The sequence below is a fragment of the Drosophila albomicans genome, chromosome 2L, assembly GCF_009650485.2.
Source record: "Drosophila albomicans strain 15112-1751.03 chromosome 2L, ASM965048v2, whole genome shotgun sequence".
NCBI lineage: Eukaryota > Metazoa > Arthropoda > Insecta > Diptera > Drosophilidae > Drosophila > Drosophila albomicans.
The window spans coordinates 7900521-7911726 of NC_047628.2; the positions used below are offsets into that span (position 1 = coordinate 7900521).

The following is an 11206-nucleotide window of genomic DNA, read 5'->3' on the forward strand; positions in this document are numbered from 1 at the left end:
CCGTACACAAACATAAACGCACACAGCCGCAGAGACGAAAAGCTTGTTTTATACAAAAATGAAGCTCTTTCTTTTTAGGGACCAAGCAACAACTGCTAGCGAATAACGGCAAGAAACAAGAGGCAACACTTTCAATAGCCTTCTGCCTGGGCAAGGGTTAGATTTTTGGTCATAGATTAGCATAAAGCACACACTCAAATTACTCATACACAAAGGAAATCAGCGCACACATATACGTAGGTACACAAATGTAGGTAACAAAAGCAAACCACAATGCACAATAACAATAACATTGTGCGCACACACACACATTGTATGCACTTTTCGTTCGCACTCTCTCACTCTTGCTTTAATTCTTTGCTGTCTCTGTTTATGGCACACGCACACAAAAACACACTCGCACTCACCTTCAATGCAAACGACGTGATCGCGTATCTGTTGAGCAATCTGGGCGTCCGGCAGCGGCAGCAAATCGATTAAATCGTAAATAGCATAAATCGATGGATGGACGCTTTCAAAGCGCTGTATCTCCTGGCGTATGGCCAGCGAATTGCTTATCAGCGGCTGGGGCGGCTGCGCTACCAAAATCGAATTCCCAGTCGACGCAGCAGCAGCAGCGCCCGCAGTCGACGTCGACGTCAACTGAGCTTGGGTGGTTGTGGGCGTATGATTCTGACGCTGCTGCTGCTGCTGCTGGTGCTGGGGAGGCGTCGGCGTTGCTGTCAACTGTAAATGCGACGGCAGATGATGGTGATGATGATTCTGAAGCTGATTTTGAAGTTGTTGTTGGTGTTGCAATTGCTGGAGATGGGACATCGACGCGTGCGGATGATAATTACTCATTTTAAGTGCGTTGGCGAGCACTCGAAACTTAGCTAACGTTTTTAATTAACTTAAATTGCTTGATTGCTTTTACTTTTGCTTTTGCTTGAGATGCCGATAGAGCCCAACAAAAAAAAACGTAAACTAAACGCGCACACACATACGCATACACACACACTTGCACGTACACGCACTCGCAATGGCACAATTTTCTGTCAGACCGATGACACTGTGGAACAACATATTTGCCATAAAGCAATCATTATTAATAACAACAGTGACGAGTTTATGCAACGAATACTGTAAACTTTACACTTGTTCCACATATAAATCACAAATTTTAAATCGCATTCTTTTCGATGAATTCTTGTTTTTGTTGTCTTAAAGAGCGACGAGCAGCTCGGTACTTGAAGCAGTTTTATATTTACACCTGTGTCGGAGTGTGACCATAAGCTATGTTTCTAAAATATACCATTTAACGCCAATGACATATACCAAAAGTACAGAAAACTCGATAATTGCATATGGTTACACTTCCATCGAGATTGCAAGCATTTAAAAAAGTTGGTTTAAACCGCTACCAAAAAAAACAACATCTCACTGATCAGATTTCCATAAAAATAATTATTTTCAGATAAATTCGAGATCGAAAAACTAATAACGGTATTATGTTATGAAGATGAAACTATACTACCATTTTAAAAGCTCAAAAATTGCAAAACAGCACTTAACGTTCTTTTCAGAATTTACATACCAAAAAATGTATATTATACAAATTAAAAATATATATATTCCAAAATATAAAAAAAAAATTATCCTCCACCTACTAACCTAATTTTTAGTAAAATAAAATTTGTTTAATTCGTTTATTAAAAAGTAATTAATTATTTATTTTCAATTTTAACATTTTAGTTTCGACATGCACAAAATTTCACCACTAACAAAATCTACTCAAAATACCAATGTTGTTTAAAAGTATCGAGTACTTTGTGTTTGCCGCAGCGCATGTCGTAATAATAATAAATTAAAAGCAAATATCAATTAAAATATCATAACTATGGCACAAAGCAGGCTCGAAAAGATTGGTACCATCTTCACCAGGTGAGTTGAAGCCCTGAGCAATGCACCCCACCTACTACTTCCCTGCTTTCACAGAATTCAGGGTCTGTTGCGAGGAGGCGCAATGAAAGCGGAGGACAAACCCATTTGGTATGATGTATATGCAGCATTTCCGCCCAAACTGGAGCCGCGTTATGACCGCCCAGCATCCAATTTGCCCATACGCAGGATTTTCTACGCAGAGGATGTAGTGCGAGCGTAAGTTAATCACGCTTTCCTGCTTATGTGCAACTAATCAAAATCCATTTTGCATATAGAAAACTTCATAAGCAAAACAGACCCAACGAAACCATTTCATTAACGGATCACAGGCGCAACACGCAATCTCAGCAGTTTGTGCAGCTCTACGAGAATCTAAGATCACAGGGTGCGCTGGATGAGCAACGTATCTATGAAACAACACTCGATTTGCTGGCCGAGCAACGACAACAACTGCGTTCTGAAGAGAGAGCAGACGATAATTTGGGAACATTACCTAGTGATGAGCTGGAGACCAACAAGAGCTCGTTGCTCAATGATTTCCAGCAAGCAGAGGAGCAGCAGACAACGACTCCAACTTCAACTCCCGGCAAAGCGAAAAAGGAAGGCGTAGGCATTAACATAGACAGTTTATTCAAAGATTAGACTTGTGATTTCTATGGTGAACTTAATATACATTTCTAATGTGCTGTTGTTAAACCGCCAACGCATCGTTTTGCGACTCGTGACTGAGTTGTGTCTGTAGATTGGAAAGTTTATTCTTCAGCACCTGGACACCCATTATGACAATATTTTCGGGTTTCAATGCTCCTGATGACTCCACATTGAAAAAGAACTTGTTGGCCTTTGCTTCCCAATTATATGGCGCCTCAAATTGATCATCCTCCAGTTCAGTGTGCTCGCTCTTGGGCCATTCATCGGGCTTGGGAAAGAGCGTATGACGCATAGAGTTATCGGGATCGTATTCAAAGCAAACACCCGCTGTGGGATTCCACTTGGCGTGCTCCTTGCCAAAGCCCTTTTTAGCATAAGCGCGCAGCTTAAGCTCTTGTCCCTTGCGCAGTTTTATAATGAGAATTTCGTCCGTACTCTCGCCGTACTCGTTGTCTTCCTCGCCTTGGTTACGTGACGTTACAGGCAGCACTTTGGCATTGCTGGACTTCAAATCGGCGGTGGTTACATGACGTGTTTGCTCCTCATTACATTTAACATCCAGAGTAAATTCCACACTGCACTCTGGGCAAAAGTCCAGGCAGATGCAATCACGAGTGTACTGCAACCGCTCGACCACATCATCGGATATGAGGGGAATGAGGCCAATGCGATGAGCGAGGAACTCGTCGGACAACACAGTTGAGTTGGCCTCAAGTTGTACCCAGTCGATGGCCAGTGTTGGTGTCTCGGCAATGAAAACGCGGCGCAAACTGTTCGCTACACTCAGTTCGGTATCCTCAAGCACAAACTTGACATTGTCGTCAGTCAGCTCGTTGATTTGCACAGACGGTTGATTTGCATACGGCATTTTTATTAGAAATTAACCAAAATAAACACAAAACAGCGCTAAAATGCTGTAAACCGGGTAGAGTTGATTTTCTAATAGTTATCGACTGCATGCAAACTTATCAGAAACTGAATTTCAGACGATTAATAGTATTATGGATTTAAAGAGCCTTACAACACTAAATTTTTCCAAAGTGTGGCAATTTTGTGAATTACTATTTAAAATTACAATAGAGAATATAATCAAAATCTGAACGATTAGCACAAAGCTGCAACCAGTAGTATTAAAAAAAAACGTAGTTTTAATTTATCTAAAGTAATCGATTTTATCGCGAACCTTTCAAAAAGTCGATTAATAACGCTATGCTTTTGCTCTCGGATATTAACGCTTTGCAATACTGCAAAATTGTCCAAAATGTTGCGAATTGTTTTTACGCGTTTTTATTGCAAAATTGCAGCTGAAAATATTATTAAAACATCAACGTCTATTAATCAAAAGCAAATTGATTTTACGAAACTAAATCATACCACAAAAGTGCCACAGTCGCCGGTTCCAACGGCATTTCCAGACACCAGCGACAACGAACTTGAAATCGACAGTAAAACTATTCAACTGTTAGAGCGTTTATCTTTAGTGGATCTGGACAGTGAACAGGCACTGCTTACGCTCAAGAGCAGCATCCAATTTGCGGACAAGATTGCGCATATCAACACTCAAGGCGTGCGTCCGTTGTACACGGTGCTGGAGACGCAACAGTTGCAGTTACGCAACGACGAAGTGAGTGAAGGAAATTGCCGAGAACAGTTGCTAAAAATTGCCAAGGTGACAGACGAGGATTACTACGTGTCGCCGCCGGGCAACATACCGCTGGAACAATAGTAATGTCGACACGTCTCAGCCGCTGCCTCAAAGCTATGCAAACTGTTGGCTTCTGGCGCAGCACAGAGAATGGAAAGACTCCCAGTTTGGAACTGCTGCATCATGGCACTGTTTATGCCAATCAGCTGCAACACCATTGGCTAAGCATGCGACAGCTGGCTGTTAACTTTGGCCACATTGAACACACTACAGAAATGATTGATCAGTCTCGTTTCTCCTTTACCCATTCCAAGCAATTTCGAGAACAGTTTCAACAGCTTCGGCAATTGTATCCCAGCAGAGCGAAATGTCCCACAGTGCTAAAGCATCAAAACAGCATGCCATCTAACTCAAAATCAAATACAATCTTTCAGCATCAAAGCAACGTCACACAACTAATTACAGACTTCTTTGTGGAGCCGCACCGGGGCCTGGAGCACTTTTATAATCTGCAGCGCGAAAGCAAAATCTGGTGGATGCGCTACTCCTCAAATCCCAGTCGTTATGCCATCGTGCCCTACGATTGTCATGCAGACCTAGAGTATTGTCAGGCCATTGATATTAAAGCTGGCTTCGGGGAAGCAGGCGAAGTGACTGTGGAACAACTCAGTTTGGTGCCGCTACCCGCTGGAAACGATTTTGAATTACCCGATGCACGCACTACCAAAATGCAGCTGCCAATGGTGATCCGCTCTGTCATCGAACTGGAACCAGCCACCTGTGGTAAACCAATTTAATCTATCTTTATGTATAATTTATAAAGGATTAGGTTTTTGATTAGGTGTAATGGAATTACTGTGACATTTCTCAAACTCGATTATCGTTAGTCAAACAGGAATATAATTGAACGATTTCTTATTACCAAGAATCGCAGACTGCAAATATTTAATCATTACGTTTTAGTAAATACAATAAAAATTATTAATAACAATCGCAGGTTCTTTATGAACAAGTCTAAAGGATTAAATTTAAGTTATGGGTTTATCTGCACCATAATTAATATAGTCATTATGATTTTATTAAAACATAATAACCCAAAAGTTAACACTAAAATAGTTTCAAAAAGACACTAACATTCGTGATTTTAAGATGCCAGCAAAGGCTTAAAATACAGTTGTATCATTCCATTCGATTCATTCCAATCGATGAATCTCCAAGTTGAAGGCTTAAAAGATAGCTTCAGTTGTGGATGCTTGAAATACTGACGCATCAACTGTTCATTTTTGTAAGTGTTATAACAATTCAATATTACAGGCTGCAAACGATTGTTCAGTGTCTTCTCCATTGCACTCCGATCAAGTTCAAAAAAATTCTCGCATAATTTCATACCCGATATATTTAGAATTTTTAGCGATGGGCATTTGGCAACAATTCGCCAAAGTTCCTTCTCATTAAGCCAGCTATGAAAGTCTATGAAATCCAATCGCTCCAGCTGCTTTAAATTGGCAATCAGCTTACACATTTTTTTAATGGAGAAATGAACTCTTGCCAGGGTCAAATGGCGCAAGTTGCTCGCCTTGCGCAGCCTGGAAATGTAATATAGATTATTTATGTCACTAAGGGTCATCTTATAAACATCATTGCCACGATTCTCCAGCAGCTCAACTGCAATGTCTTCGTGGAGAGCATGATGATTAGTTAGGATGATCGAAAGTTTGTATAGCTTGGGCAACGCCATGATTTGATCATAAATTCCAGGCCAACGAAAATAATGATTCAGCTGCAGTTTTTCCAGCATTTTACACTGGGTAACCTCTATAGGACTAACTTGGCTTTTATAGTTGGAGAACCAATTGACCAAATTCAGTTCGCGCAACTGAGTCCATTTTGACAGTTGGTCGCAGTAAAAATCACCATGAGGCGTTACACGAAGTAGCCCAGGAAATAGATTTGACATTATTTGTAAAGCTTCGTCAGCTTCATGTTTAGAACCATACGATGGAACTAATAAATATTTCAGTGTTCTCATACTGGGAAATGTGTAATTTTTCCATCGTTTTAGAAACTTCAGTGTAACCCATTGTAATATCAATTTCTGCACGGTTTCACTAATGCTGGAGAGAAATATGTCCAACATCTTCGGCATCTCCTCAAACCTCTCAATGTTATATTCATCCAATTTGAAGCAACGCTGATGCTCCCAGGAAAATATCACATTTGTATACAAGCGATTTGAATGGCTTTTGGAGGCTTCACAAAGCGCTATTTGATCGTTAAGCTGTAAATATTTGATTATAATTAACTGACAGTCACTATTGAGTTCGTCCAACATCGTGATATATTTGTCTGTCGATTCCAAAAGTTTTGATTAAAATGAAATTTTCTGTTAAGATTATAGCTCACAAATAACTGATCGCTCTTTGTTTTCTATAAATAAATCTCGCTTACTCAACTCAACCCCTATACACTTTTTAGGTAACCGTAATAGAGCCCAACTCTCAAAGATGAGTTTCACAAAAATGAACGATATTCGCGTTAGTGAAAGTGAGGGAGGTACAATCAAGTGTGTTTGATATAACAATATAACATAACTTTCAAAATATACAATTTTATAAACCCGACAAACGAATTGTAGCTTCATCTCTTATAGTCTCTGAGATCAGATAGGCGGACATGTCTATATCGTCTAGGCTGTTGACGCTGATCAATATTTAGATAAATATTTATTCGTCAGACTTTAATGTAGCAATTATTGAGATGGTACTGTACTGTACTATGAAATAATAATTATTAGATGCTCAATATTTGCAGCCCTTTTATTGGACGGCTGCGACCATGGCAGAGAGTCGCGTTCACTGCTACTAAATCGAGTGCTGGCGCCTTATCAATGTGGCATTGTAGCAATGCAAAAGACTGAGAAATCCTCAACAGAACTGCATGATCTTTGCGTTCACATGGTGGACGTTTTACAGAGTGCCCGACTACGTCTTCATTTTATTGATGATCAAGGCTACAGTTTGGTCAAGAATAAAGAAGAAATGACACAACGCCTGGAACAATCCGATTACCTAGGAGTCCCATATGTGTTGCTGTTAGATGAGCGACAGTCGCTTACCAATGGACTGATGCAATTGCGCAGCCGTGACACGCAGCTGGCAGAGATGATACACATTAGTGATTTACCAGACTATTTGTTAAATATATTTAGAAGCTTTTAAATTAATTAAATTCAACTTGTTGGCTACATAAAGTCACAGAGATATTGCCGCACATTGAAGCCAACGACTTTGCCAATGTAGAGTACAAACTCGAGTCCAACGGTACACTGTAACTTGGCGGAACCATCCATAATATTTTGCTCGCCAGAGACAAAGCTGAGCAGCTTCAAATGCACCAGCGTTGAGATCTGTGACAGCAGATTGCAAGTGAGACCCACTTTCTCATCGAGTATGGCATAGAAAATAGCTAATAGGCGATCAATGCTAAAGGATTTAGGTCCCAGGGTGGTGGACATCTTTTCGGCATTCTATGATGAGAAAGAGAACTTATTGTGAGTTATATTATGGTGTAATCATCATCTAAAACGATGATTATATATGATGCATAATATAAGAATAAACTTTTTTTTAGGGCTTATTTTGGTCGTTAAGTAATAATGATTAAAGTCAAAAATAGAATATAATATAATATTATAATCGTTGCAGAAAACGTGATACTACTTTTTCCTAAAAATAATGATAATGATTTGTGCCTATTTTAAAATATTTTAAGTTAAGAAAAGAGAATCATTTACCTTGGCTCTGGCGTTGACTGTCTGCATTCGCTTGCGCTGCTTGCCATGATGCTTTACAAAGAGTCGCTTATCCTGCTTGGCCGAGTTGTGACTGGCGAGAAAGGCGGCAATCAGTAGATATTTTCCATAGTAGGGCAGTTCTAATGACTGCGCTAACTTTCGTACACTTTGATCCTCCATGACGGTCTCACCCAGCAGCGGCTTCTCAATGCGCATATAGATCTGTGTGAGGGCCGCACGCAATGGACCAGCTATGTGTCGCCAGAGACGCGACACATCCGTGCACTCCACGCTGCCATCGAGAACCGGTTCCATGTAGATGCCAAAACACTTGCGTGCCGTCAGACGTAATTCAGGCACATCACGGCAAGCCTTGTAGAAGACGCTAAGAAACAGATTCAGATAATTATTATAAAAATCTGGCGTCATGGCTGCCTCACAAATGTCCAGTCGTTGCTGCTGCTGTTGCTCCTGTGATTGTTGCTGTAGCAGTTGCTGACGCACTTGATCAAAGTCGGTGCTGAGAATGCGCAACGTTTCCGCCTTGTTATATTGGCCCAAGTGAAGCGTGATAATCTCACTTAGTCCCGTCTTGTTGTAATACTTCTCAAAGGGCAGCTGGGAGAGCAGTAGCACACACACATTCAGACTGGTTATCTGCTGTAGTCGCATCAACACGGGAAGCACATTCGCGTCCATGTCCCGCAATCTTTCCGCATTGTCGATGGCAATAAGAAAGCCATGCGTTTCTGCCGTGTGTAAACAACGCAATTGTTCCACAAATTCCAGCATATTGTCGGCCGGCGACTGTTGCACCGCCAACGAATCCAGCACATTCTCTATCATGATCTTGGTCGTATAACATTCTATGGCATTTAGTTGTGCAATGCGTACTTTTTGCTGCTTCTGGCATTGTTTCAGGAAGCTGTTAATTAATGTTGTTTTGCCTGTCCCACTGTGGCCGAAAACATAGATTACAGGTGGATAGGCCTCTTCACAGTCGCCAATAAGTTCGCCCAAAGTCGTTATAGCTATTTCCCGACACGGAAATTGCGGCTCCAACGCTGCACAGATTTGCTCCATTTGTTTATGTTTGGCAACAAGAAAACGACTGTAGCAGCTGGAAGTATTGCGCGGCAAAATCAGGGGTTGCACTGTATAAGAAACAAACGAACCGGCACGCTATCGATTATTTGAAGGGATACACGAAAAAAAACCTATCGAGCCGGTGTCGCTTAGTGACTTGCACAACACTGCTCGCTGACCCAAAGACGCGGTTTGCAGCTACACAACACAGGCTGGCTTCTCCACCAAAGGTGATTAATTTCTGCATTTTACATGTTTGCTGAAACGCTTGAAAAAATTCTGGTGTTTTACTTTTTGTGAATTGACGCAGGTAAAGCGGAACAACGACGTTCAACTCTAGCTTAATCGTGTAGACGGCCCAGAGTCCGCGATTAAAACTAGCCAACAACTCATCAAACAAAACGACGCCTCCTCGAAAAAACAACACAAAAACAACGCCCAATTGTTCAACGTGTGTGGTTAAAAGTTGTGCAGCATTTAGTTAATACCTTTTAACCCAATTTTGCGCTATGGCCGAAAAGTATACCTTTGGTACCTCGCTGGCTTCCATAACGTGCCACGCCTGGAACAAGGATCGCACGCGTGAGTAACAAATGACCTCTTTTATATTTGTTTGCTAATCGAGTGACTCATTTTTGGTTGACTCAGAAATCGCTTTATCACCGAATAACCATGAGATTCATATCTATCGTCGCGACGGTAGTAGCTGGAAACTGACCGATGTGCTGAATCAACACGACTTGCGTGTCATGGGCATCGATTGGGCCAAGAACACCAATCGCATCGTTAGCTGTGCCGCCGATCGCAATGCGTATGTTTGGACCCAAGGCGACGATGGCAAATGGAAGCCAACGCTTGTCCTGTTGCGCATCAATCGCGCCGCCACCTGCGTTAAGTGGTCACCGGCTGAGAATAAGTTTGCCGTCGGCTCGGGCGCTCGCCTAATATCGGTCTGCTACTTTGAATCCGAGAACGATTGGTGGGTCTCCAAGCACATTAAGAAGCCCATACGCTCCACGGTAACTTCGCTGGACTGGCATCCCAATAATGTGCTGCTCGTGGCTGGCTCCACGGACTATAAGGTGCGGGTGTTCTCTGCCTTCATCAAGGACATTGAGGAACCACCATCACCTACGCCATGGGGCAATCGCAAGCCCCTGGGCCAGTTGATGGCCGAGTTTAGGAACTCGCTCACATCTGGCGGCGGCTGGATTAACAATGTGAGCTTTTCCAGCGACGGCAACAAAGTGTGCTGGGTGGGCCACGACAGCTGTGTAAGCATTGCCGACGCCACCAATGGCAACGCTGTTATACGCTGCCGCACCGGCTATTTACCCTTCCTCTCCTGCGAATGGGTGTCGCCCACCTCAGTGGTCGTCGCCGGTTACAGTTGTGTTCCACTGCTGTACAGTTTGACTTCGGACAATAAGCTGGTGTTGAGTGGCAAACTGGACAAGTCACAGAAACGAGAGGCTAGTGGCATAACAGCTATGAGCATCTTTCAATCGATGGATCGCAATATGCGAACGGAGAATACGGACACAGCTGTGGATTCTATACATCAGAATGCCATTACGAGCATGAGACTGTATGCTGGTGAGAAGGACAGTGCCAGCAAGGTGTCCACGTCAGGTGTCGATGGTCAGCTGGTTATTTGGAATGTGGAACAGGGCGGCATCAATGGCGGCATGAGAAATCTGCAAATTTAAATGTAACTTCTGTTGTGTGTCTCGCTTGTTGGATCCGCTTGTTGTGTCAGCCGGCAAATTCTTGTTATTTGTTTAAAACAAAACTTTGTGAGTTGCAGGCCTGGCAGGAGTGGGGGATGCACAGTATTTTTGCCAAATTGTTTTCGAAAATCGCTCTTAAACCAATTGTGTATCGCGTATGAAAGCTTTTTATATATATTAATTTTTTATTCAAATAACTAAGGAGATTATGTTCTATCTTCCCCCCATTTCATCACAAAAGTCTGTGTATGTGTTTTTAATATGTCTAATCAATTGCAACAAGTGAAACTATTTTATTTGATGAATCTGAATTATCTTTTTGGGGTTTGTTTTGGGGGACTAGTTTAAAAATCAGTTGATCGCTAATCGATGCGAGCA

General features: G+C 41.9%; 7 protein-coding genes across 10 annotated transcripts in view; 4 read left to right on the forward strand and 3 right to left on the reverse strand.

Annotated features, from left to right (window-relative positions):
* The window catches only part of LOC117565742 (centaurin-gamma-1A), a 61245-nt gene extending 60014 nt beyond the window's left edge, over window positions 1-1231 (reverse strand). Inside the window, exon 1 of the mRNA XM_052003277.1 lies at window positions 408-1231. Coding sequence (XP_051859237.1) covers window positions 408-843 — 436 coding nt within the window. The 5' untranslated portion in view covers window positions 844-1231. The remainder of the gene's footprint in view (window positions 1-407) is intronic.
* Window positions 1232-1782: 551 nt separating this feature from the next.
* LOC117565838 (probable 28S ribosomal protein S23, mitochondrial) lies at window positions 1783-2619 on the forward strand. Its single transcript, XM_034245149.2, has 3 exons — window positions 1783-1923; window positions 1978-2139; window positions 2199-2619. Exons 1-3 carry the CDS (start codon window positions 1880-1882, stop codon window positions 2563-2565), a joined length of 573 nt encoding a protein of 190 aa, XP_034101040.1. The 5' UTR covers window positions 1783-1879; the 3' UTR covers window positions 2566-2619.
* LOC117565837 (DNA-directed RNA polymerase II subunit RPB3) lies at window positions 2534-3567 on the reverse strand. Its single transcript, XM_034245148.2, has one exon. It carries the CDS (start codon window positions 3440-3442, stop codon window positions 2615-2617), a length of 828 nt encoding a protein of 275 aa, XP_034101039.1. The 5' UTR covers window positions 3443-3567; the 3' UTR covers window positions 2534-2614.
* LOC117565839 (glutamyl-tRNA(Gln) amidotransferase subunit C, mitochondrial) lies at window positions 3562-4300 on the forward strand. Its single transcript, XM_034245151.2, has one exon. The coding sequence runs from the start codon at window positions 3836-3838 to the stop codon at window positions 4298-4300; it is 465 nt and encodes a 154-aa protein (XP_034101042.1). The 5' UTR covers window positions 3562-3835.
* Window positions 4301-4302: 2 nt separating this feature from the next.
* Window positions 4303-7477, forward strand: LOC117565835 (DNA polymerase subunit gamma-2, mitochondrial). 3 transcript variants are annotated; one of them, XM_034245145.2, is made up of 2 exons: window positions 4303-5002; window positions 7031-7477. In XM_034245145.2, exons 1-2 carry the CDS (start codon window positions 4303-4305, stop codon window positions 7435-7437), a joined length of 1107 nt encoding a protein of 368 aa, XP_034101036.2. In that variant the 3' UTR covers window positions 7438-7477. The 3 variants fall into 3 exon arrangements, with proteins under 3 accessions (XP_034101036.2, XP_034101037.2, XP_034101038.1); XM_034245146.2 differs by having other exon boundaries at window positions 7014-7227; XM_034245147.2 differs by lacking the exon at window positions 7031-7477 and adding an exon at window positions 5061-5210.
* LOC117565833 (origin recognition complex subunit 5) lies at window positions 7461-9208 on the reverse strand. Of its 2 annotated transcripts, none has more exons than XM_034245141.2 (2): window positions 8013-9208; window positions 7461-7745 (listed from the first exon to the last, which is right to left on the reverse strand). In XM_034245141.2, exons 1-2 carry the CDS (start codon window positions 9093-9095, stop codon window positions 7461-7463), a joined length of 1368 nt encoding a protein of 455 aa, XP_034101032.2. In that variant the 5' UTR covers window positions 9096-9208. The 2 variants fall into 2 exon arrangements, with proteins under 2 accessions (XP_034101032.2, XP_034101033.2); XM_034245142.2 differs by lacking the exon at window positions 7461-7745 and having other exon boundaries at window positions 8213-8397; window positions 8453-9208.
* A 31-nt stretch (window positions 9209-9239) lies between these two features.
* On the forward strand, window positions 9240-11133 carry LOC117565834 (actin-related protein 2/3 complex subunit 1A-B). The gene is made up of 3 exons (XM_034245144.2): window positions 9240-9328; window positions 9409-9680; window positions 9747-11133. The coding sequence occupies exons 2-3, from the start codon at window positions 9608-9610 to the stop codon at window positions 10805-10807; spliced, it is 1134 nt and encodes a 377-aa protein (XP_034101035.1). The 5' UTR covers window positions 9240-9328; window positions 9409-9607; the 3' UTR covers window positions 10808-11133.
* The last annotated feature ends 73 nt before the right edge of the window (window positions 11134-11206 follow it).

Coding starts and splice junctions, on each gene's coding strand:
- LOC117565838 (XM_034245149.2), top strand. CDS start 1,880: ATGGCACAAAGCAGGCTCGAAAAGATTGGTACCATCTTCACCAG. Junction 1,924..1,977: donor ATTGGTACCATCTTCACCAG/GTGAGTTGAAGC, acceptor CTGCTTTCACAG/AATTCAGGGTCTGTTGCGAG. Junction 2,140..2,198: donor GCAGAGGATGTAGTGCGAGC/GTAAGTTAATCA, acceptor TTTTGCATATAG/AAAACTTCATAAGCAAAACA.
- LOC117565837 (XM_034245148.2), bottom strand. CDS start 3,442: ATGCCGTATGCAAATCAACCGTCTGTGCAAATCAACGAGCTGACTGAC.
- LOC117565839 (XM_034245151.2), top strand. CDS start 3,836: ATGTTGCGAATTGTTTTTACGCGTTTTTATTGCAAAATTGCAGCTGAA.
- LOC117565835 (XM_034245145.2), top strand. CDS start 4,303: ATGTCGACACGTCTCAGCCGCTGCCTCAAAGCTATGCAAACTGTTGGC. Junction 5,003..7,030: donor ACTGGAACCAGCCACCTGTG/GTAAACCAATTT, acceptor CAATATTTGCAG/CCCTTTTATTGGACGGCTGC.
- LOC117565833 (XM_034245141.2), bottom strand. CDS start 9,095: ATGGAGCAAATCTGTGCAGCGTTGGAGCCGCAATTTCCGTGTCGGGAA. Junction 7,746..8,012: donor CAGTCAACGCCAGAGCCAAG/GTAAATGATTCT, acceptor TTCTCATCATAG/AATGCCGAAAAGATGTCCAC.
- LOC117565834 (XM_034245144.2), top strand. CDS start 9,608: ATGGCCGAAAAGTATACCTTTGGTACCTCGCTGGCTTCCATAACGTGC. Junction 9,681..9,746: donor CTGGAACAAGGATCGCACGC/GTGAGTAACAAA, acceptor TGGTTGACTCAG/AAATCGCTTTATCACCGAAT.